We start from the raw sequence: 21,624 nt of genomic DNA on the forward strand, positions 1-21,624 counted from the left end.
TTGCAGCCCCTGTTGCCTCGCCTGTCCCGTATCTTGCTCCAAGTAGTATCGCGCAAAACTGCACGGCCGCCTTGGAGCGCTGCAGTGTCGCACTGTTAAATGCCCATGCCATTTCAAAACAAAACAAAAATTAACAAGACACGGTAATGCTGTGGACACGCGGCCATCTTCAGGCCTGAAAAAAAAACGTAAATGTTTTTAGGGATATGAACATTTTTTTTCCAAAGAAAGACAAAGCAACACCTTTAGCTGACAATGTTCCCGGAGGTGCTTCTCACTCGCAGCCTCCCGGTCCACAGGTCCACAGGCAGCAGCGATTCGGCAACACCTCGCGGCGCGCGCGGCGCGTCCGTGCCGGCAAACAAAAAGTGTTTATCTTGTCGAGGAGTACACGCCGGGGCGGCAGTACACTGGTACACAGCCACCCGTCTCGATGAACGTCCTGGTGGTGGTGGTGGTCGTCGTTGTCGTGGTGGTGGTGGTGGTCGTCGTCGTGGTGTTGGTGGTGATGGTGGTGGTGGTCGTGGTGTTGGTGGTGATGGTGGTGGTGGTCGTGGTGTTGGTGGTGATGGTGGTTGCTGCTGCTGCTCTTGCTGCCGGATAGGTGTGAGACGACATTAATCTTGGCGCTGCCGAATTCCTCGGGGCTGGTCCGGCCCGGCCGGCACCGGGGCGTGGCGAGAGGAAAGGGAGGGGGGGGGGCAACACCGCGGGGGACAAAGGCCCCTCTCCGGGGTGGCTATTTGGGGTTAACGGCCTATGCGGTTGACCGGGCCGAGTGTGAAGTCTGCCAACAACGTCGTGGAAGGTCCAGCAAGCGGATTCCAAGCCGCTGTCTCTCTCGCTCCCTTACGGGACGCCCCGTGAGTGCGAGAGAGACAGAGCGATGAGTGCTCGGAATGAGCCTGCAGACGTCCACGACGCGGCGCGGGGGCCTGGTAAAGAACCACCTGGTACTTTAGGTTCGGTGGGCCGTCGCTAGAGTGCTGCCGCCTGGCGGCCCCTCCTCGCAGTGCGGTGGGCAGTGCCCGCGCCACTGCTAATAGGCACTCGGGCCATTCCGGCCCTGCGGAAAACACCCCCGTCCCCGACCGGCACGCCCCTGCCCCGCCGCTTGCCGACCCTAAGTGATAAACCGACCTTAAACATATAATAGGCACGGGATGGTGAAAAATGCCTCTCCGGAGACCTTTGTGAAAACTAAGAGGCCTCGCCGGGGGCCGTGGCGGCAATGGCAGAGGCCGGGGGAAGGGGGGTGGGGTGGGGGTGGGTGGGGGCACGGCCCCGCCTCCCCGGATCCTTGTTGACTCTTCCTGTTGTTTTTTCCTAATGAATGGACCTCTGATAACACTCTGGGCTCCCCTCCCCCCCCCCTTTCCCACACTCCAGCGACAATCTTGTGAGGGTGCTCTAGGCCTCGGCGTCGACGCCCCCTGACCCTGCAGACTGAGGGTCGTTTTCGTCGCGCTGTCTCTCTCGCACCCACACGGAACGGGCTGATTATGAGAGAGAGCGACGAAAAAGACTCCCGGAATCAGTCTGCTGGTAGAAGTCGGGCAGGAGGTCTCGTTGTTGCGCGCGCCCAGCGTGAGGCCAGCACCTCTCGAAGCCACATGGTGGGCCAGAAGACCGGCGGAGGCGGTCAAAATCCCGGACGCGGTTTGAGCTCCGGAGTCGCTAAATGAGACTCGAACCGATGTGACCCCACGTATTGCTCGTTCGGAGAGCAATCCATTGGTGGGGGTCACACGCCCGCGATGCCCATTTAGCGACTCTGGGGCTCAAAACGAGTCGAGAGGTTTTGGCCGCCGCCACCGGTCTTCCGGCCCACTGTGCGCCCCCTTTCCGCCACCGCCGTGTTGGCGTACTGCCGTACTGCCGCCTCATCTCGCGGCAAGTTTAACAATATCCGTCCGTGAATACCCAATCGATTGGCAGCCCTGCAGGGCGCGTCTGCGAAGCCAAGGCGAAGCTAAGGCGAAGCCAAGCCCGCCTCCGCCAACACGCCATCAGTACAACGGCGAAAACACCTTGGAGGCGCTGCTCCCACGTTTCGCCCGTTTTAGCCCAGGAAACTGTTGCCGAGTTAGAACTTATTTGCGTGAGTATGAAAAAATTGGAGACATCCTTGCAGTGACTCGCCTGGTAACGATTCCACCAGGCCTACCAGCCGGCAGGGGGTGGGGGGTATGGGGGGCCTAGCCACGCCACGCCCAGCAGTGGCGCTGCAGTCAGGAGAAACTTTAGTGCTGCATTTTATTGAGGACGTAAAGTCCAGATTCGCGACTCGCGTCGCCCGGTCCCAACAGATTCAGATGGTGCTGGGCCGGGCCCCCTTCAACGCCACACCTCTCAGCGCCGTCGCCGTTCAACGCGGCACCACACTGCAATTTTTTTTTTTTCAAAAACAAAATCAGAAATCATGTGTTAAATAAAAAGGTCTATTTCCAACCGTTACTTTAAAACAGCGTTCATTGAATCTCAACCACGATATCAATGGCCTTTCCATATTTCCTGTTATACTTTTTGAAAAAAATAAAATAAAAATCGGGGGACCCCCTTTTTTTACAGTGTTGGCGTTTTTTTTTAAGCGAGTGCCGCCGCTTGAGGTGGCGACACGAAACAACACAGAGCGGCGCTGCGATAGGGCCACGCTGGCGCCGTCTAACCCTGCCCTGATATATGGACTCCTATCTCCGGCGCGAGCGCGGCCCGAGGGGAGGGGGGGGAGGGGGACGGGGGGACGAGCAGGCGGGGCGGGTTTCGAATCGCGCTGGCATCCGATACATGTGTTGTGTGGCACGCAACAATCGGACGCTTGCCAAGAAAGGGGCCTGCTCGGGCTGGCTGGACGCGCGCACGGACGCGCGCACACAGACACACACACACACACACACGCCGCCGGCAGCATGCTTGTGGGTGTCTTGCAGTGGAACTGGAACTCCATCCCCACCACGACGAAAAAAAAGGGGAAACCTGCTCGTCTCCGCGCCCCGCGCCGCCGCCTCCCGCTCAAACAAACCCTCTACTACTCCGTGTTGACCCCGAACCGCGCCAACCGGCGCCAACGTCGACGGACCGGACCGCAACGATCTGGCCGCTCTATTGACACGGGCGGGGCAGCAACCGGCAGCCCACTGCGAGCACGCCAACGCAGTCCGCGCCTAAAATCCCCCTCCCTCTCTCTCTCTCTCTCGTGCTTGTGTCTCGCAGGGGGGCTACACTTGATTTCCGGCAGGCAAATCGAATCGGCAGTGCCTTTTGCGAGCAAGGCTGCCTACATCACAGGCTGCTGCAGCCAGCCCCCCTCCCCCTCCCCCTCTCCTCTTGGTCGCTATGATCCGGAAAGAGCCCCTGATTGCATGTGGGTGAAGGGTGCCCCCCTCGGTGCCCCCCTCGGTGCCCCCCACCCCTAAGCCCCTCTCGAACCCGCTTTCTATGAAGAGCCGACCCCTACCTACCCCCTACCTACCCCTTGCGGCCCCGCCCTCCCCGCGTCTACCTAATCACATTTACTTGGCGCTGAATACACCAGCCAATGCACAAGGAAAAAGGGAGAGGGGGTGGGGGGGAGGGAGAGAGGGAGGGAGGAAGGGGGGGGGACACAATGCGATTCCTCGCCAATTTTACGATATCACTCTCACTATAAAGAGCGACCGATGCGCGGCTCTCTCTCTCCCTCTCTCCTCCTTGTGCCCCTTCTCTTAGCCCTCTCCCTCTCCCATTCATGCCCGGCGTCCGCCCGTCTCTCTCTTTGTCTGTCCTTCGGGCCTTCGGGCCTTGGGGCCTTGGGGCCACCACGCACTCTGCCTTTGAGACAGCCTGCTGCCGCTGTGGAAACATTCTTGTTTTTGTGAGCGAGCGCAGCCAAAGCCAAAGCCGCGGCCAGCCCGGCTGCGTTTGATCCTTGCGGCCGAGGGGAGCCGAGCCGCACTGTGGGCCAGAGGACCCGGTGGAGGCGGCCAAAATTCCCGCCGCGTTTTGAGCTCCAGAGTCGGTAAGCAGGACTCGAACCGAGCGTGTGACCCCTCCAATGGATTCTTCGTTCGGAGAGGAGAGCAATCCATTGGTGAGGTCACACGCTCGGTTCGAGTCCTGCTTACCGACTCTGGAGCTCAAAACGCGTCCTCCGCGGGTCTACTGGCCCACTGTGAGCCGAGCCCTCGGCGGCACCGGTCCGGTGCGGCCTGCACTACACTGCCACATTCCGGTGCTCCGGAGTGCATCTCGCCTACCGGAACCGGAAGCCGGGGGACCCGGAGGACCCGGAGCCGGCCGAGGTCCCGAACGTGAGTGCGGTGGCGGCGCGCGCACCGGCCGTCTGTCTCTCTCGCACCCCACCGTGGAGCCCCCCGAGAGTGCGAGAGAGACAGAGCAGCCCCTGGTAAACCACGTGGCGGATTTGCGGTCTCTATTATGTGCTCCCGGTTCGTGATCTGACTTGCCGGCATGCTGAGGCTAGCAGGCAGGACGACGGGGCTCAGCTCTTCTCCGAGAAAGGCCACTCGATAAAACACAGGCGGAGGTACACTACTACAGCGTGCACTTGCCTTTGTTTGTTTTATTTTTTATGCGTGTTTTTAGGGGTTCCCAAGAACCCCTATTGTCCGAGGTCCGTGGATTCCTTCCCCCCCCCCCTCTTCGATTTTCAAATAAACAACGCTAAACTATTTCAACTATAAAAAAAAACGAAAATTCCAAATATTTTCGAAAATTCATCGTGGGAATTTTCCGTAAACGCGAAAAACATAAATTTGCAACAATCGAAAACCAGAACCGTTCATGATATGAAAAAATGGTTCAAGTAAAAAATGTACCACTCCTCAAAACTAAACCTCCTGGCTCATCAAAGTGACAAGAAATTGTCTGTGTTCTGAGAAAATGGTTAAAACATGAAAAAAAATCGCCATGGCAACGACACGACACCATCATGCCAACTGTCAAAATTTAAAGTGACCCATCAAAAGAAATCAACACGCCGTGAAATTCGAAAATGCCAATGCTAGCGCATTGCACTGTGTCCTGACATTGTAACATCTTTGAAATCCGTCATTGGTAAAACGTTCGTAGCAGAAAAGACGCAATAAATTAATTTTCGTGGGTTGGCAACAATTTTCTCGGTGTCTGCGCCCTTTCGAAAATCGCGAGACTGAAAAAACGAGTAGTCGCGCATTGAAACTGCCCCTTCATTGTTGCTGAGGTTGGATTGTTTGGCATGCTTCTAAAGGCTGCGGTTGACTTGTCATGTTTTCCTCAATTCTGTGACCAGCTAAACGGTTGGTTTGACAAACCGCACTCGCACTCCGTAACAAAGGTGTTCTAAAGGAAGGCCCAAAGAGTACCCACCCGTTGAGGGAGAACGATTAGCCGCTTTAGATTAGTCGCAGTGGGTGCCTAAAGTCAGCTCAAACCACGATTTCTGCACATTTGTTACCGTTTCAACAAACTTTGCTGCAATACCGCTCCCAAACTAAGGCGGCTAATCGCACTCCGTAACAAAGGTGTTTAAAAGGAAGGCCCAAAGAACACCCACCCGTTGAGAGAGAACGATTAGCCGCCTTAGATTAGATGCAGTGGCTGCCTAAAGTCAGCCCAAACCACGATTTCTTCACATTTGTTACCGTTTTGACAAACTTTGCTGCAATACCGCTCCCAAACTAAGGCGGCTAATCGCACTCCGTAACAAAGGTGTTCTAAAGTAAGGCCCAAAGAACACCCACCCGTTGAGGGAGGACGATTAGCCGCCTTAGATTAGACGCAGTGGCTGCCTAAAGTTAGGCCAAACGATGATTTCTACACATTTGTTACTGTTTTGACAAACTTTGCTGCAATACCGTTCCCAAACCAGGACTCCTTTTTATTGGTATTTCAAAACTTACTTTTAAACCAGTTATGAAACTGGGAACACCCTGCAATGCGATTAGCATTGGAATTTTTTTTTTTCGTGCGGGTCAAAGGGTGAGCTCGCGTCCGCACCGGTGACTCTCTTCGACAAAAACTGCGGCGAGAAAGCGCAGGGTCGTCTGACGCGGCGACGGAAAAAAAAATAACAAAAAGGAAAGAAACTGCTGAAGTCGAGCTGCGCCGATCCGGCATCTCATCACGGGTCCCTCAGTCACAGTGTGGGGGCGGCTCGGGGCGGCCAATCTCATTGCATGAAGGCCTCCTGTGATCTAGTCTACCTGGCCCCCTGGCCGCCCCCTGGCCGCCCCCTGGCCGCCCCCTCGGGACCTCCCCGGGTCTCCCGGTCTCCCTCCCGGTCTCCGCATACGCGTGGGTGATCGAACGGGTGCGACCTAATCTACATACATTGGCCCGCCAGAAGGTCGGGGAGTCTAAAAGCGGGCCGGCCTGCACCGTGCACGCCGGGTAGACGGACTCACACAGGCACGGACATGGACGCACAGCGGGTAACCCTTCGGACACGAAGACAGAGACGAATTGCTCATCTAATTGAAATGGATATTGAGTTCCGAGCTTGACAGTGTCGAAGCAGATTTCTGTTGGCGGGCGCCTCTGACAGACACTGCGCCCCTGGGAGTCGCAGAGATAGGCCGCCGCAACACATGAGAGTCACCCTTCTCTCTCGCACCTCCACGGGACGTCGAAGAGAGATAGAGCGACGAGAATGAGTCGTCGAATCACTCGGCGCGCTGCTTGCCCTCGCTGCTTGCCTGTCCGTCTGTCTGTCTGTCTGTCTGTCTGTCTGTCTGTCTGTCTGTCTGTCTGTCTGTCTGTCTGTCTGTCTGTCTGTCTGTCTCGTCTGGCGAATTAAGTCGCTCAACTCCGTCCGGGTCCACTTCGGCACTCCAATATCGTGTTTGGGACAGCCGGGCTTGCGAGGATAAATTGGTGGCCCGGGCCGGGCCGGCGTTGGCCTCCGCGATCAGTCTCTGTTTGGACGCCTGCCCATCCAATATCAGCCCTGCAGCAGTCTGCAGCCAGCCCGCCCCGCCCCGCCCCGCCCCGCCAGCTCACGAGTAGCAGCGAGAATTCGCGAATTCGAGGAAGTAGTCGGAAGAAACCTGCCCGAGTTGGAGGAGGAAACTGCTTGCTCGGTGTTCGTTTACCGAGTCAGGGGAACCCTGTCAAAGGTAGAACTCGCAGCACGGATGAGACATCTAGAACTTTTGGTAAATTTGTTTATGGAAGCAAATTTTTAATGTTGTTACAAGAATTTACCGCCTTTAAGATGAAAACCGTCCATTCTTTGTAAATTAAAAACCTCTTTTTTTACTTCCTTCAAAATGAATTAAAACTTTTTTACATTTTGTAGTTTTTTTTTCTTATTTTGCAGTGCCCCATGGAAGCCCCATGGAAGCTGAAAGTGCCGCGAGCCACCAATCCGGGCGCGATAAACATGATTGGCCAATAAAAAGTGCCGTTGTGCGGTTTACGGACCAAGGTGTGGCAGGAGGTCCGGCCGACCGAGGGCTGCCATTGGGTTGCCATTGGGCTGCCATTGGGCTGCCATTGGGCTGCCATTGGGCTGCCATTGGGCTGCCATTGGGCTGCCATTGGGCTGCCATTGGGCTGCCATTGGGCTGCCATTGGGCTGCCATTGGGCTGCCATTGGGCTGCCATTGGGCTGCCATTGGGCTGCCATTGGGCTGCCATTGGGCTGCCACTGGACTGAGGGGGTTGAGAGGGCCGTCTGGTGCTGCCACGCCGCTCATCGCAGAAACAGATAAAGAAGACGAATTTGGCTGAGCGGCCGGATTATTTATGAATGTTATCTTAGGCTGGCTACTCAGCGACAGGGCTGGGCGGGCAGGCCGCCCCACTCCCAGGGGACCTCACGCACACCCCGTTCCTCCCCTCCGCCCCTCCGTATGCTCCGCCGCGCTCCGCTACCTCCAGATTCGCCCCGGGCCCTCGCTGCCCTTGCTGATCGGCGGCCACCCCATGGCCGACCGGCCGGGCCCCACGCACAGTGGGCCAGAAGACCGCTGGAGGCGGCCAAAACTCGAGGCGCGTTTTGAGCTCCAGAATCGCTAAACAGGACTCGAACCGACCGTGTGGCCCCACCAATGGATTGATCTCCGAACGCGGAATCCGTTTGTGGGGTCACACGTTCGGTTCCGGTCCCATTTAGCGACTCTGGAGCTCGTAACGCGTCTGGAGTTTTGGCCGCCTCCACCGGTCTTCAGGCCCACCGTGCGTCGGCCGGCCAGGCCCCCTCTGGCCCCTTCCTGGCTCGGTCTCGGCACGGCCACGGCCCCGGCCTCCGTGGGGACCAGGGACCAACGCGTTCGTCAAAATCTCATCCCCGAACCTGCGACTGGAGAGAGCCGCTAGTCAGACTCTAGGGAAGCAAAGACTTGCCAGCGAAACTTCAGTGAGACACCCGCCAGTGAGACTCAAACGAGTTGGTTAGACTGGTGAGGAAGTGCCAACGAACAAGCTGCAGGGCTGGTACGGTATTTCGCATTGGCATGTTGGCACTTCCGATTGTCCTTTGTTCTTGTTGGCCGACGTGTTGTTGTTTGTGGTGTAGTGTGTTAGCCAGCTCACTCGTATATTCCGTTTCCAAACGCTTTACACCGGTCTGGAGCTAAAGAACAGTGAAAGCATGAACACAATTAAGCAGAGCGATAGCGGAAGTGCTTTGCGTGGGTTGACACGTCTCGGAGCGCCGAAAATATCGCAACCAAGCTCGGGCCGACTAACCCAACCTGCACCAAGTGCTGCGAAACATTTTCAGTGGACAAAACTGAATGAACCTTTAATAGTGTTTCATAACCGCAAGAGCAAAGTGATAGTGTCATGTGATTGTCTATTTATTTCAAGAACATTGGCATGACTAATTTTCCTGGACACCTTATGGTGTTGACCATAATTTACTGATTTTAAAGACGTTTGGGTCTGGGTGTGGGGATCAACCGTTTCTGCTCTTGGTCGGAGAGACTCAACTCAGGAGCGCACACCAATGCACAACAGGTAAGAAGTAGTTAGTTTAACTAATTTCTCAGTCTTTTAATATGAAGAAAAGCCATGGGTATACAAGCATGCTCCGCACCAAGTTCGCTGTTGAATTTTCAGAACAATGGTAGCTAATGTTGTGATAAGTCTTTCCGTTGATGTTGGACTACTCATATAATGGTAAATACAAACAAGTGCCTGTTACGGATAAGGCCATCCGTGTACTAGAAACATAGTTATCCATATTATGCTTGCGCTAAAATTTTGTGGGTGCGGATGAAATTTCATATATGATGGATGAAGGCATCCGTAGTTACTCTTGAGAGTACTGAGACTTGAGTGAGATTCTAGAGCACTCGAGACCACAATGAGTGTAGGTTGGGGCTCCAGCGAGACTCCAGCGAGAGGCTGTTCGCTATGGCGGCCGTCCGAGGGCTGTGAACTCCCATCCAAAAGCCATTCTCTGCCCCCAACACCTCGGGCTGAACTTTCCAAGGGCTGGCCGGCCGCTTGCAAGAGAGAGAGAGAGAGAGAGAGAGAGAGAGAGAGAGAGAGAGAGAGAGAGAGAGAGAGAGAGAGACGGCGATGTCCTCGGCCGGGCGCGGCGCGACCCAGCCGAGCAAATGGGTTAGTAAATGTGTTAATCAAAAGGGCAGTGGGGACCCCGCCGCGCGAAATACAAGACAATTAGCCGCCGCGGAAAATCCCGACAGGCTGCAATTTAATTTCATTTTGGGAAAGTGAAGGGTAAAATATTAGGTCGAGCATTCTGTTGTACGTATATTTTGCATTTTTGATGGTGGGCGGCGCTCGGGGTGGGATCTCAGCCACGATCCCTTCGGCTACGCTTCTGTTGGTGTCAGCCATAGTCCGGTTCGGAAGACTTTGGCGTGCGGGCAGAGCGTTGCCGCAGGGGGGAGAGAGAGAGAGAGGGGGGAGGGGGCGTGCTCCCCAAATGCCCTTCGAACAGCCATTAGCTCCAAGTTGCGCCGCCAGAGTCTTACGGCGTGGGCTGGCTGCGCTAGCTGCGCTAGCTGGGGCCGGCAGGTGGGAAGCCTCTCCGCCCCGCAGTTCCCGGTATAGATTCCCCATCCGAGCCCCGTCGTCTGCTGTCTAATGAATGAGTCAGCGAGCGTCACACGGTGCGTCACGTCCGTCCACCCGGAACGGAATCACCAAGTCCGAATTAAAAATGAAGCAGTTATATCGGTGCACTTTTGATGAGGCTCGCCAGGCCGGCCGTGGCCCGGTGGTGCGGCCAGAGCGCAACAAAGATTTCCATTCTTAAAGCTCTGCGCGCTGGAAGGGGCGGGGCTGGCGAGGGGGTGGGGGTGGGGGGAGTTCCGGAGGCAGTCGGAGGGAGCGCCCGATCCCAACCCACGCGCCCCTATTGTGAGTCGATCTTCCCAGGGAAATCCCTAAGAAAACAAACGCCTTTGGATATCCCGGCGAAATTTACCCCTCCGTCTCCTTTTTCGCCCCCAGCCCCTCCGCCCGCACCCTCTCCCCTAGTGCACCGCCTCGAACCTGCAGCAGCAGAGTGATGAAAAATGCAACTTCTCCTCATGCCTGCTGCAGACTGACTCTCTGTCTGTCTCTCTCTTTCTCTCTCTCTCTCTCTCTCTCTCTCTCTCTCTCTCTCTCTCTCTCTCCCTTACACACACACACACACACACACACACACACATACACACACTCATGGGTATGAGTATGGGTCCTCCCGTCGGTGCGAGAGAAATAGATTACCCGCCCACCCCCCACCAGTTTGTCCACACCTCACCAACCCAGTTCGTCCCGATTGTTTATTTCTAACTAATCTCTAAAACGTCCTCACGGGCTGTCCGATCGCGGCCTACCCCTCCCCCCCTCTCTCTCTCTCTAGGCTCAAGGACCGCATCCATCTTGCACGTGGCAACTCGGCAGCCTAGCCCCCCCCCCCCCCCTACCGCCTCCCTTTGTATTCTCAAAGCGTAGCAGTTTCGCGGCTGGCTCGGGCCAGGCAGCCAGGCAGCCAGGCCGTGCCCCTGGGCGCAGCACTCCCGGCTGCAGCCTGAAAGCGATTTCTTGGCGCAAACCATTGTTAACGGCAGGCCTCCTTGTGTTTGTGTTGAGTCGGTTCGAGAGCCGAACGCGGCGCGGCCGAGGCCGTGGAGGCCGTGTCGGTGGAGCCGGCCCGCCCCGCCCGCGGCTCACGGTCCCCCTCCCCCCCCTCACATTTAACTTTCTAATTCGCGGGGTCACTCGCCGAGCGAATATTTTAGCAAGGCGTCATTGCTGCGAGCCAGGCGTAGCCAGGCGTAGCCAGGCCGCCTCGTTTAGCGTGTTGTTTCAGCGTCTCTTGACACTCCGGCCTTTTCCGCGTGCCTCGCCCGCGTTGGCGGCTTGGCGGCGGCGTGGCCTCGGTGCCGCCGAAGCACCTCCCCGTCGACCGCCGTCGTGGCCTCGGTGCCGCCGAAGCACCTCCCCGTCGACCGCCGTCGTGGCCTCGGTGCCGCCGAAGCACCTCCCCGTCGACCGCCGTCGTGGCCTCGGTGCCGCCGAAGCACCTCCCCGTCGACCGCCGTCGTGGCCTCGGTGCCGCCGAAGCACCTCCCCGTCGACCGCCGTCGTGGCCTCGGTGCCGCCGAAGCACCTCCCCGTCGACCGCCGTCGTGGCCTCGGTGCCGCCGAAGCACCTCCCCGTCGACCGCCGTCGTGGCCTCGGTGCCGCCGAAGCACCTCCCCGTCGACCGCCGTCGTGGCCTCGGTGCCGCCGAAGCACCTCCCCGTCGACCGCCGTCGTGGCCTCGGTGCCGCCGAAGCACCTCCCCGTCGACCGCCGTCGTGGCCTCGGTGCCGCCGAAGCACCTCCCCGTCGACCGCCGTCGTGGCCTCGGTGCCGCCGAAGCACCTCCCCGTCGACCGCCGTCGTGGCCTCGGTGCCGCCGAAGCACCTCCCCGTCGACCGCCGTCGTGGCCTCGGTGCCGCCGAAGCACCTCCCCGTCGACCGCCGTCGTGGCCTCGGTGCCGCCGAAGCACCTCCCCGTCGACCGCCGTCGTGGCCTCGGTGCCGCCGAAGCACCTCCCCGTCGACCGCCGTCGTGGCCTCGGTGCCGCCGTGCAGCACGTCCCTGTCGGTGTCGGCGTGGAGGCCGTGCAGGCCGTGCCGACGACCATATTGATTCCAGTGCCACTTGCCATGTTGTTGATGAGCAACGCGGCCGCCAGGGCGCGCTGGTTGCGTGGCTGGCTGGCTGGCTGCCGGGCTTGCCGCCTTTGGCCCACGCCTTGGCCGCGTTGCAGACCGCGCCAAATGGAGCGACTTCGGACGCCCCCTCCCCTCCCCCCCGGCCGGCCGTGCGTCCAAGTGGAAGAAGCCAGTGAACGGGAGAAAAGCGGGTCGAAGCAGACGACTGATTCCGCACAGCGTCTCGTCGCTCCGTCTCCCTCGCACCCACGCGCAGCGATGCGCGGCGCCCCGCGAGTGCGAGAGAGACGGAGCGACGAACGCGGCTCGGATTTTGCTCTTTTGAGGGGGGAGCCGGGGGGCCGAGTGTTTCAGGCCGGTACGGCAAGGCACAGCCTCGCGTGAAGGAGAGGCGGGAGCGAGAGAGGCAGGAAACTCACTACAGAGCGACCGCCAGAATGCAGGCTAGACGCCTGGGGGGTGGAGGTCCCGGCAGGAAAATTGGGTGGGAGGTTCAAAAGGGGGTGGAAGTTCAGAAAAAGGAAGGACGTTCGAAAGAGGGTGGGGGGTTCAAAAGAGAGTGGTGTACAAAGGGGGTGAATTGGGGCCGGCTCTTCATAACGCGAACAAAGCCTCGACGGACCTATGCGTGCGGCGCGCCCGCCCGGGGCCTGGAAGATCGGCCGAGGTTGGCCAGTAGACCCGAGGGGGAAATCACTCGCGTAATAGTCGGGTCACCGATTCCTTGTATTACGCGTAATAGTAATAGCGTAATAGCCAAATTTTTTAAGGTTTTCCCTATTTACGGTCCGATTTTAGCCTAAATCTGGGTATTTTCGAGCGTAATAAGCCTTCTGTAATAGTGTAATAGAACGTAATAGGGAGTAGTCGGGTCACAGTTTTTAAGAGTGATTTCCCCCTCGAGTAGACCGGTTCCGGGTCGTCTCTCTCGCTCCTTTTCGGGGCACCCCACGAGTGCGAGGAGACAGAGCGACGACTCTGGGAATCGGTCTGCGGACCGGGAGTGCACAGTGGGCCGGTGGAGGACTCGGTCTTCTGGCCCACTGTGGAGCGCCCGCGAGACGGAGCGTAGGCCGTGCCGCCGCGCGGACGTGACGGACGGGGTGCCTACCTACTCAGGCGGTCGCCACCCCGGGGGCGCGCCCCGTTGGTGCGAGAGAGACAGACTGCAGTGTAATGGCGCCGTCGCGATTTGCACCCCAGATAGAGACGGAGATAGGGAGTAGCCGGGCGGGCGAGGGTCACGGAGGAAGAGGGAGGGGGAGATGGAGGAGAAGAAGAAGAAGAAGAAGAGGGACAAGGCGGCAAAAAAGAGCAGCAGTATCATGTAAAACCAGCGAGGCCGTGCCGTGCAGTGCCCTGCCGTGCCCTGCCGTGCCGTGCCGTGGCGTGTCGTGGCGTGGCGTGGCGTGCCGTGCAGTGCCCTGCCGTGCCGTGCCGTGCCGTGCCGTGCCCTGCCGTGCCGTGCCGTGCCGTGCCGCTGCGCCCCAGTGGCTGTATGTATTAGAGTGGGCCGGGCCCGTCCGGGGGCGTGGCTCTGTCTGTCTCCGTCGCACCGCCACCTTGTTCTCGTTCCCCGGGAAAAGGCGTTTCATCTTTCTCATTTCAGAGTCAGATTGGGGAAATGGCAGCACGATAACGAGTAAATAAATAGATTTATTCAATCGATATACAAAAAGAAGAGAAGGGGACAGGAATATCTTTTTTTTCCTAAGTACAAAACTGTTGGTATTCCGTCACAAACTGTCACGTTAAAAGTAGGGAGATGTGTTTTTTCTCCCATGCAAGGGAGGAATGCAATGGTTTGTTGGCACTCTCGAGTGTATCTTAGCCGCTACCTTAGTCCTGCGTGTTATGTACACAGCGAACAAAAGAAAAAGAGAACAATTGATAAAGATTCTTAGCGTTTTCATCATGATCACGAAGGGGAGGAGAGAGCCTCTCCGGTATTTACATCACTTAGAGTTTCCAACTGGCTCTTCGCTGTGGGCACTAGTGCCCGGCGGAGCAGTTGGACAAAATATTGTCTCGAATCACAAGTCTTATCGTGCGTGCTTCTTGTGGCTATGACGTCACTGTGACGTCACTGACACGCGGTTCCACGTCGTTCCACCGTAGTCCGTGGGCAACGACGTGCTCGGTTAGGCGCAGGGCGACGCGGGGGCGGGGAACAGGGCGGCCATGGGGCACTCCTCGGGCTGCGGCCCGGACGCCGTGGCCCCCTCGCCGCGCATCGGGGGCCCTGGTTCGACTCCCGCCGACGGCGCCCTGGCGCACTCCCCGGCAGCCTGAGACACAGTAAACCAACAACATAAGACACACGAAAAAATATTATAGGGCGCGGGGTTTCGAACCACGGACCACTGACTTGCAAAGCGGTTTCGCTAACCACGCGGCCACTGAGACAACTTACCGTGCCGGTGCCGGGCAGGACGCTGTCGTTGCACGATCTCGTCCTCCAGGACCACGCGTTCCGCTGCTGCTGCTCCTGCGGCTGGTCCTTGTCGGGCTGCTGCTGCGCATCGGCCTTCCCTGTAGGCGCTTCCCTGTAGTCCAGCGTGTCCCTGGCCGAGTGCCGCTCCTCCTGGGTCTTGATCCTCTCCTCCACCTCGGCCAGCAGCTTGTACAGCGGCTGCAACGGTTCACAACGGTCAGCGGCACTGTTCCAAAATCTTGAACACTCCCGGACAACTTGAGAAAAAAATTTCGAATTTTGAAAAAGTTTAAATTTTGAATGAATTTCCAGTAGGTATAGTGTAAAAATTCTTTTCTTTAAAATCAAAAAAGGCCTCTGATTTGCAAAAAAACACCTCCTATACCTTTAAAGTTTTAATTTCGAACACGTTTAAAGTAGATATAGTACAAAAAAGTATATTTTTTCGGAGATGGGAAGGCAATTTTTCAATGGTTGAGGGCACTGACCGCGGGGTGGTAGTCCTGGGGCCGGGCCTGGATGGCCTCCTTGACGGCCTTCTCGGCGGCGCGCAGCCTGCCCTGCGACGCGTGCAGGTGGCCGAGCAGCAGCAGCGCCGACACCCTGGCGGCCTCGTGCGTCGCCTCGTCGCGCACGGCGTGCAGCCTGCCCTGGGGGGCGTGCAGCAGGAGCGGCGAGGCCGCGGGGGCCGCGGGGGCCGCGAGGCGCAGCGACGCGCACCGCACCAGCGCCGACACGGCCTCGCGCACCTGGCCGCGCGCCGCCAACGCGTGTCCCAGGTGCAAGTGCGCCACTGCAAAAAAAGTAGCAAAAAATAAAATTACAAAAAGGTGCTATAGTGCGCGAAAAACAAAGTCAAATTTAGAAATAGGTGCAGGTGCGCCTTTGTAAAAAAACAGAAAGAGAAAAAAGGCGATTGCCTAAAAAAAAGCACAAGAAAAATAAAACTATTAAAAAAAAACATTTTGATCACCTTCTTAAAATTGTTTACGCTGACTAAAAACAAACGTTTGGCAGTGTACGCGCGACGAAGACAACTTACGGGCGAGCGACGGCCGGTAATGGATGGCCTGCTGATAGCTCCGGATGGCTTCCTCCAGCTTGTCTCTCTTGAGCAACAGGTTCCCCCTGAAACATCGGCAACCCACAGATAAGGCTATGCACGCCCCACAGCGCCCCCTGGCCAACGCCTGTCGCTCTGTCTCTCTCGCACTCGGCGGTGCGAGGCAGACAGCGTGACTGTTCGGAATCGGCTTGCGTAGACTGAGCAGCGTGCCGCCTCTCTCGCACCCTGATGGCCTTCGCCGTGAGTGCGAGAGAGACAGCCTGAGGAAGCGCTCTCAGGAACCCTCTATTTCCGCCGTGGTGGCCAAACGCTTTGCGGCTTGGGCCAACTTCGGGTCGCGTTCGGTCGCGTTCGGGTCTCGGGCTCGGGTGCTCGTTGGAGCGACCCGAACCCGAACCCCCAGGGTACGCGATCGGCCCGCTGCTTATTCGCCCTGTTTTTGCCGGGCCGCTGATTGGTGTGTTTGCTTTTTGTCGCGAGCGCCGTCTCTCTCGCTCTCGCAGGCAGCGCCGCGGCGTGTCTCGCGCCGTCTCTCTCGCACTCGCACGGCCTCGGCGGCGGATATTAGCGCGGCTGTTTGCCGTGCAGTGATTAACACGTTGGCGCGGCCCGGGCCGCCGGGGTGTGTTCCCAGGGTGTTTACTTTTTACCCGGAAGGGCGGCCCACAGTGGGCCAGAAGACCGGTGGAGGCGGCCTAAACGCTAGACGCGTTTTGAGCTCCAGAGTCGCTAAATGGGACTCGAACCGAACGTGTGACCCCAACAATGGATTCCTCGTTCGAAGAGCAATGAATTGGTGGGGTCACACGTTCGGTTCGAGCCCCAATCAGCGACTCTGGAGTCTGGAGCTCAATACGCGTCTTTAATCTTGGCCGCCTCCACCGGTCTTCTGGCGCACCGTGCGGCTCTGCCACGCTTAGCCTCGCGCCGGGCTGACGGGACGCTACTCACAGGTTGTAGTGGACCTCCGCCATGTTGGGCCGGTAGCGCAGCGCCATCCTGAAGGCGTGCTCCGCCTCGGCCAGCCGGCCCCGCGAACTCAGCACCGAGCCCAGGTTGCCGTACGCTGCGGCGGAACAACAGGCAAAACAGTCAAGAGCGAGATATCGAACCATATCTCGAAAACAAAACTAGAACGTGATCTTGAACTAAATCTTGAACGAGATCTCGAAGGCCGCACCTTTCGGGGGGTTGACTGCGATGCCGGCGCGGTACAGGTCCTCCTCGTCGGCCCAGTCGCCGTTCCTCTGCAGCGTCCTGGCGGCCAGCACGGCCACCAGGACCACGCCGGCGAGCATGACGGCGGTGCCGCGGCCGCGCCACGTCCGCGTCGACCGGGCGGCGCGGCCGGCGGCGGCGGCCACGGGGGGCTTCGCGTCGGCCAGCCAGCCCAGGCCCTGCGCCACGAGCAGGCAGTAGCCCACGCTGGGCAGGTAAAGCACGCGCTCCGCCACCACGAAGCCCACGTAGAAGAAGAGGTTGGTGGCGGGCAGCAGCGGCACCACGGCCAGCGCGACCGCCAGCAGCGCGCCGCCACCGCGAGGGGGCCGCGCCGCCGGCGGCCAGCCCACCCACGACGCCGAGGCCACCGCCGCGCCCGCGTCGCTGTCCTGCGACACGCTACTGCTACTGCTGCTCGAGCTGACGGGGTAGTTGTTGTTGTTGGCCAGCACCACGTTGTTGTTGTTGTAGCCGTACACGAAGGCGCCGCGCGACTCGATCAGCTTCGAGCAGACGCCGCAGATCTTCATTTTCTGTCGGGCGCACACAGTCAAGTCACAAAACAAGGTCTCTTAACTTTTTTTCGTAGGTTGACTTTTGTCCTGGTGACTCACCCGGTCCGGCTTGGCGTGGCGCCGCCTGGAGGCCGCCCTGCCGCGCCGCGCCCTGCTCTGGAACAGCTCCAGGCCCTGCGAATGAAACACGTCCGGGATGAATACTCCAGGAGCAGCCTGGAGGACACTCGGAGGCGGATGGACGCTCCCCGGGGAACAACGCCTGGAGACTGATTCGTCGCTCTGTCTCTCTCCCACTCACGGGGCTTTCCGCAGTACAGGTGCGAGAGAGACACGACTCTCGGAATCAGTCCAGAGGACCCCGTCGCCCGCCGTCACGTTTCTACGGCTTCCAATAATAATGACTGCGAAACTTTGTTTACGACTTGCTCTTTCTAGTGACACGAGTGAGGTTTTCTGCCCGCAGCGCCTCGGATTTCTCCGTCCTTTTTAGTTTTCCAGGGGAATCTCCGTGTGTCCGGAGGGGCTTTCCGCGCAGCCTGAAGCCGGACACCGCACAGTGGGCCAGAAGACCGGCGGAGGCGGCCGAAATCCCCGGACGCGTTTGGGGCTCGTGTCGCTAAATGGGACTCGAACCGAGCGTGTGACCCCACCAGTGGATTCCTCTCCAAACGAGGAACCTATTGGTGAGGTCACACGTTCGTTTCCAGTCCCATTTAGCGACTGTCGAGCTCGGAACGCGTCTAGCATTTTGTCCGCCTCCACCGGTCTTCTGGCCCACTGTCCACGGTCCGGTGGGGACCGCCGGAGACCGGACTTCGCTGAACTAATATCACATCTGCCTTTCCGTCGGCCTCCGCCCGCATAACCCCGGTCTGAGGGGGAGGGGGAGGGGGCGTTGCTCTCTCATGCCGGTGCTCCCTCCATATTTTTTCTGGCCGGCGCGCTGTCCAGCTGCAGTGGACTCATCCCTCGTGGCTCCAGCCAGTGAGAAGACAGAGGATCAGGCACGTACAATGCACCCTCCCCCTCCCCCTTTTGCGACCGAGCACCGAGCTGTGGCGGTGGCGGCTGGCACGGCGAGACACCGACAAAGCTCCCAAATCCCTCTTATACCCCTACACCGTACACACACGCAATGCATTCTAAAACGGGCACCCCGCTGGCTGCCTGGCCGCCCGGCGCCCACTTTCCATGGCCGGGAACATGATCGCGGTGTGTGACTGCGGCTGCCAGCTGCCGGCGAGACGACTAACGAACCGGTGTCGCACAGTGAGCCAGAAGACCGGCGGGTTCGGTTAAAACTCACGACGCGTTTCGAGCTCCAGAGTCGCTAAGCAGGACTCGAACCGAACGTGTGACCCCACCAATGGATCCCTCGTTAAGAGAGCAATCCATTGGTGGGATCACACGTTCAGTTCGAGACTCATCAAGCGACTCTGGAGCTCAAAACGCGTGTGGAATTTTGTCCGCCTCCACCGGTCTTCTGGCCCACTGTGTGAAGAGGAAAAGTACCTGGGGCTCGGCGGTGAGCGCGGCGACGGCCTTCCGGACGAGCACGGCGAGCGACGCGTACAGCGCGGCGCTCTGCAGGTTCCGGGGGTCGGCGAGGGCCTCGACGCGCTCCACGGCGTCCATGGACCAGTCGAAGGAGAGCGTGCCGGGCCACAGCAGCAGGCGCAGGTTGACGACGGGCAGGTGCAGGAAGGTGAGCGTGCGCGTGGCCCAGGCCGCCTCGTGCGCCGCGGGGTTGTCGGCGCGCGCGAAGACGGGCGTGCTCATGCCGACGAGCCAGAGCCGCGCCGCCAGCAGCGCGCCGCCCCAGGCCGCCAGCGCGACCAGCGAGGAGGCGCAGAAGGGCGTCTGCGACAAGGAGGCTGCCTTAGAGCAGTGGGCTACAAGACGGCGGCCAAAGACGCGTTTTGAGCTCCGGAGTCGCTAAGCAGGACTCGAACCGAGCGTGTGACCCCACGGATGGATTCCTCGTCCGGAGAGCAATCCATTGGTGGGGTCACACGTGCGGTTCGAGTCCCACTTAGCGACTCTGGAGCCCAAAACGCGGGACGAAGTTCAACGACGCCCACCTTGCGGTTGCGGCCGCGGCGCCCCAGCTGCACCACCACGTCGTACACCATGCAGACGGCCACGACGGTGGCGCCGGGCTCCTTGCACAGCATGGCGGCCGCGGCCAGGGCCATGGTGGCGGCGAGCAGGAGCGCGGACCAGGCGCGGCAGCGGCACCAGGCGGCGCGGCCACCAGGGCGCAGGCTGCGCAGCGCCTCGCACCGGCAGCCCCGCTCCCGCCAGTCCAGGTGCTGCAGGAAGCTGAGCAGGGCCAGCAGCGCCAGCGCCGAGGCCAGCAGGTCGGCGCGGCCCACGATGCCGGCCACCGCCTCGCAGTGCACGGGGTGCGCGGCGAACAGCAGCCCCGCCGTCAGCCACACGCCGGGGCCGCGGCCGCCCAGGCCGCCCAGCAGCCGCCGCGACAGGCGCGTCACCAGGTACGAGCACAGCGCGTGCAGCTGCGCGTTCACCTGGAAGGGTCGCCCGAAAATTAACCAAATGTTGAAAAATGACTTTTAAATTTTACAAGTTAAATTTGTAGCGTCCGGGATTTGGACCGCCTCCGCCGGCCTGCCGGCTATAGCGGTGCTCACCAAGTGGAAGCCGTAGGGCCGCATGCCGCCGGCCAGGTAGGCGTTGGCGCGCAGCGACAGCACGGACAGCGGCCGGTACGACCCGTGGGACCCGGCGGAGCGCAGCGGCGTGCCCCAGAAGTCGTGTCCGAACGCCAGCCAGGCCGACTGGCCGCCGCGCACGTCGGGGTTGCGCAGCACGGCGCGGCTGCAACAAGAGAGAGAATGACGCGTCAGGTGAGGTCCTCGGTCCTCGTCCTCGCCGAGGCCGACCAGGCCGCGCCGGCAGCCCTTAATCCTTCCCGCCCCCGACGCCACTGCCGCCAACTTTCGCTAACCTTTGTTTGCTAAAGGAGGCGCCATAGATTTGCCACCGTCAAGTTTATAAGGGGAGGTCTGTTGGTAATTTCAGTCCTATTAGCTTCGCCGGCTCCGCCCGCTCCGCCCGGCTTCGGAGTTCCAGTTGGCCGGGATTAAGGCTGGCTGGGTCCACACCGCCGCGGGCCGCGCGGGCCGGCCTGGCCTCTCCTTGGAGGACACCGGCAGCGCCGCCGGCAGAGGCTCAGTGGCCTGCAATGAGTCCTAATCATCGGGGGACCGGCCGGGCGATCGGCGGGGCAAGCCAGGGGAAGAGAGAGAGAGAGAGAGAGAGGGAGAGAGAGAGAGAGAGAGAGAGAGAGAGAGAGAGAGAGAGAGGGGGGGGGAGAGGGGAGAACATAAAAACTGAAGTAAAAATGAAACTGAAAATGAAAATGAAACTGAACATGAAATAGGAAACTGAACACGAAAGAGGAAACTGAAAATGAAGCTGAAACTGAAAATGGAATTGTAAATGAAAATGACACATAAAATGAAGGAGAAGGAGGAGGAGCAGGGGCCGGCGATATGAGAGTGGGGGTAACTACCTCGATTACACGGTCGGTTGGCTGGCCTGGCTGGCCTGGCTCGATATTATGCCGGCAGCCTTTCGCCTTTTGCGAGATTACAAACGAGAGCGAAAGTGAACTCGCTCCATAAATCTGAATGTACATGCCGATGTGACAGATACACGACTGCTGCTGCGCGAGTTTGGCCCGCCTAGGCACGGCCCGGATTTCGGATGTCGGCTCGGATGGCTGCCCCGGCCCCGCCCTGCCCGGCCATGCCCCCGGGCGCCTAGCACTGCTAGCACTGCTAGCGCGGAGCGAGATGCGTGGAAATGTTTCCCGCCCGAATCTTTGTCAGGTTTTACTGGCTGCAGTTACAGTTCCCGCCGCCGGAGAGGATCCCCAACCTTCTATCTCTCTCTCCTCTTTATGCCTTTCCATGCTCGTCCCTGCCGCGGAGAGAGAGAGAGAGAGAGAGGAGAGAGAGAGAGAGAGAGAGAGAGAGAGAGAGAGAGAGAAGAAAAAAACATGAAACGAGCCGCGGCAGTTACGCTGAGACGGCCCCGCGCCAGCCGGCTGATTAAGGAAGCTGGTGACGACTGTGATGTTAGTCGCAAAGGTAAGGAGGCCATTAAAATTCTCTTCTCTGCGGCGCCGAAAGTTGGACCGGAAGGAGGAGACGGAAGAGAGAGAAGTAGAGAGAGAAAGGGAGAGAGAGCGCCTGCGATGCCGTGGGTAGGCAAGCCCGCCACGCAGGCCTGCCTGCGGTCGGCCTA

General features: G+C 59.3%; 1 protein-coding gene across 1 annotated transcript in view; it reads right to left on the reverse strand.

Moving 5' to 3' along the window:
• Window positions 1–13,746: 13,746 nt before the first annotated feature.
• LOC117654463 (protein O-mannosyl-transferase TMTC2-like) overlaps window positions 13,747–21,624 on the reverse strand; it is a 37,205-nt gene continuing 29,327 nt past the window's right edge. Inside the window, exons 3-13 of the mRNA XM_034401107.1 lie at window positions 20,004–20,190; window positions 19,431–19,880; window positions 18,916–19,209; window positions 17,200–17,364; window positions 16,791–17,130; window positions 16,562–16,676; window positions 15,587–15,672; window positions 15,228–15,337; window positions 15,033–15,167; window positions 14,524–14,742; window positions 13,747–14,398 (exon numbers count right to left, since the gene is read on the reverse strand). Of these exons, the coding sequence (XP_034256998.1) occupies window positions 14,252–14,398; window positions 14,524–14,742; window positions 15,033–15,167; window positions 15,228–15,337; window positions 15,587–15,672; window positions 16,562–16,676; window positions 16,791–17,130; window positions 17,200–17,364; window positions 18,916–19,209; window positions 19,431–19,880; window positions 20,004–20,190 (2,248 nt within the window). The 3' untranslated portion in view covers window positions 13,747–14,251. The remainder of the gene's footprint in view (window positions 14,399–14,523; window positions 14,743–15,032; window positions 15,168–15,227; window positions 15,338–15,586; window positions 15,673–16,561; window positions 16,677–16,790; window positions 17,131–17,199; window positions 17,365–18,915; window positions 19,210–19,430; window positions 19,881–20,003; window positions 20,191–21,624) is intronic.

The sequence above is a fragment of the Thrips palmi genome, unplaced genomic scaffold, assembly GCF_012932325.1.
Source record: "Thrips palmi isolate BJ-2018 unplaced genomic scaffold, TpBJ-2018v1 HiC_scaffold_10, whole genome shotgun sequence".
NCBI lineage: Eukaryota > Metazoa > Arthropoda > Insecta > Thysanoptera > Thripidae > Thrips > Thrips palmi.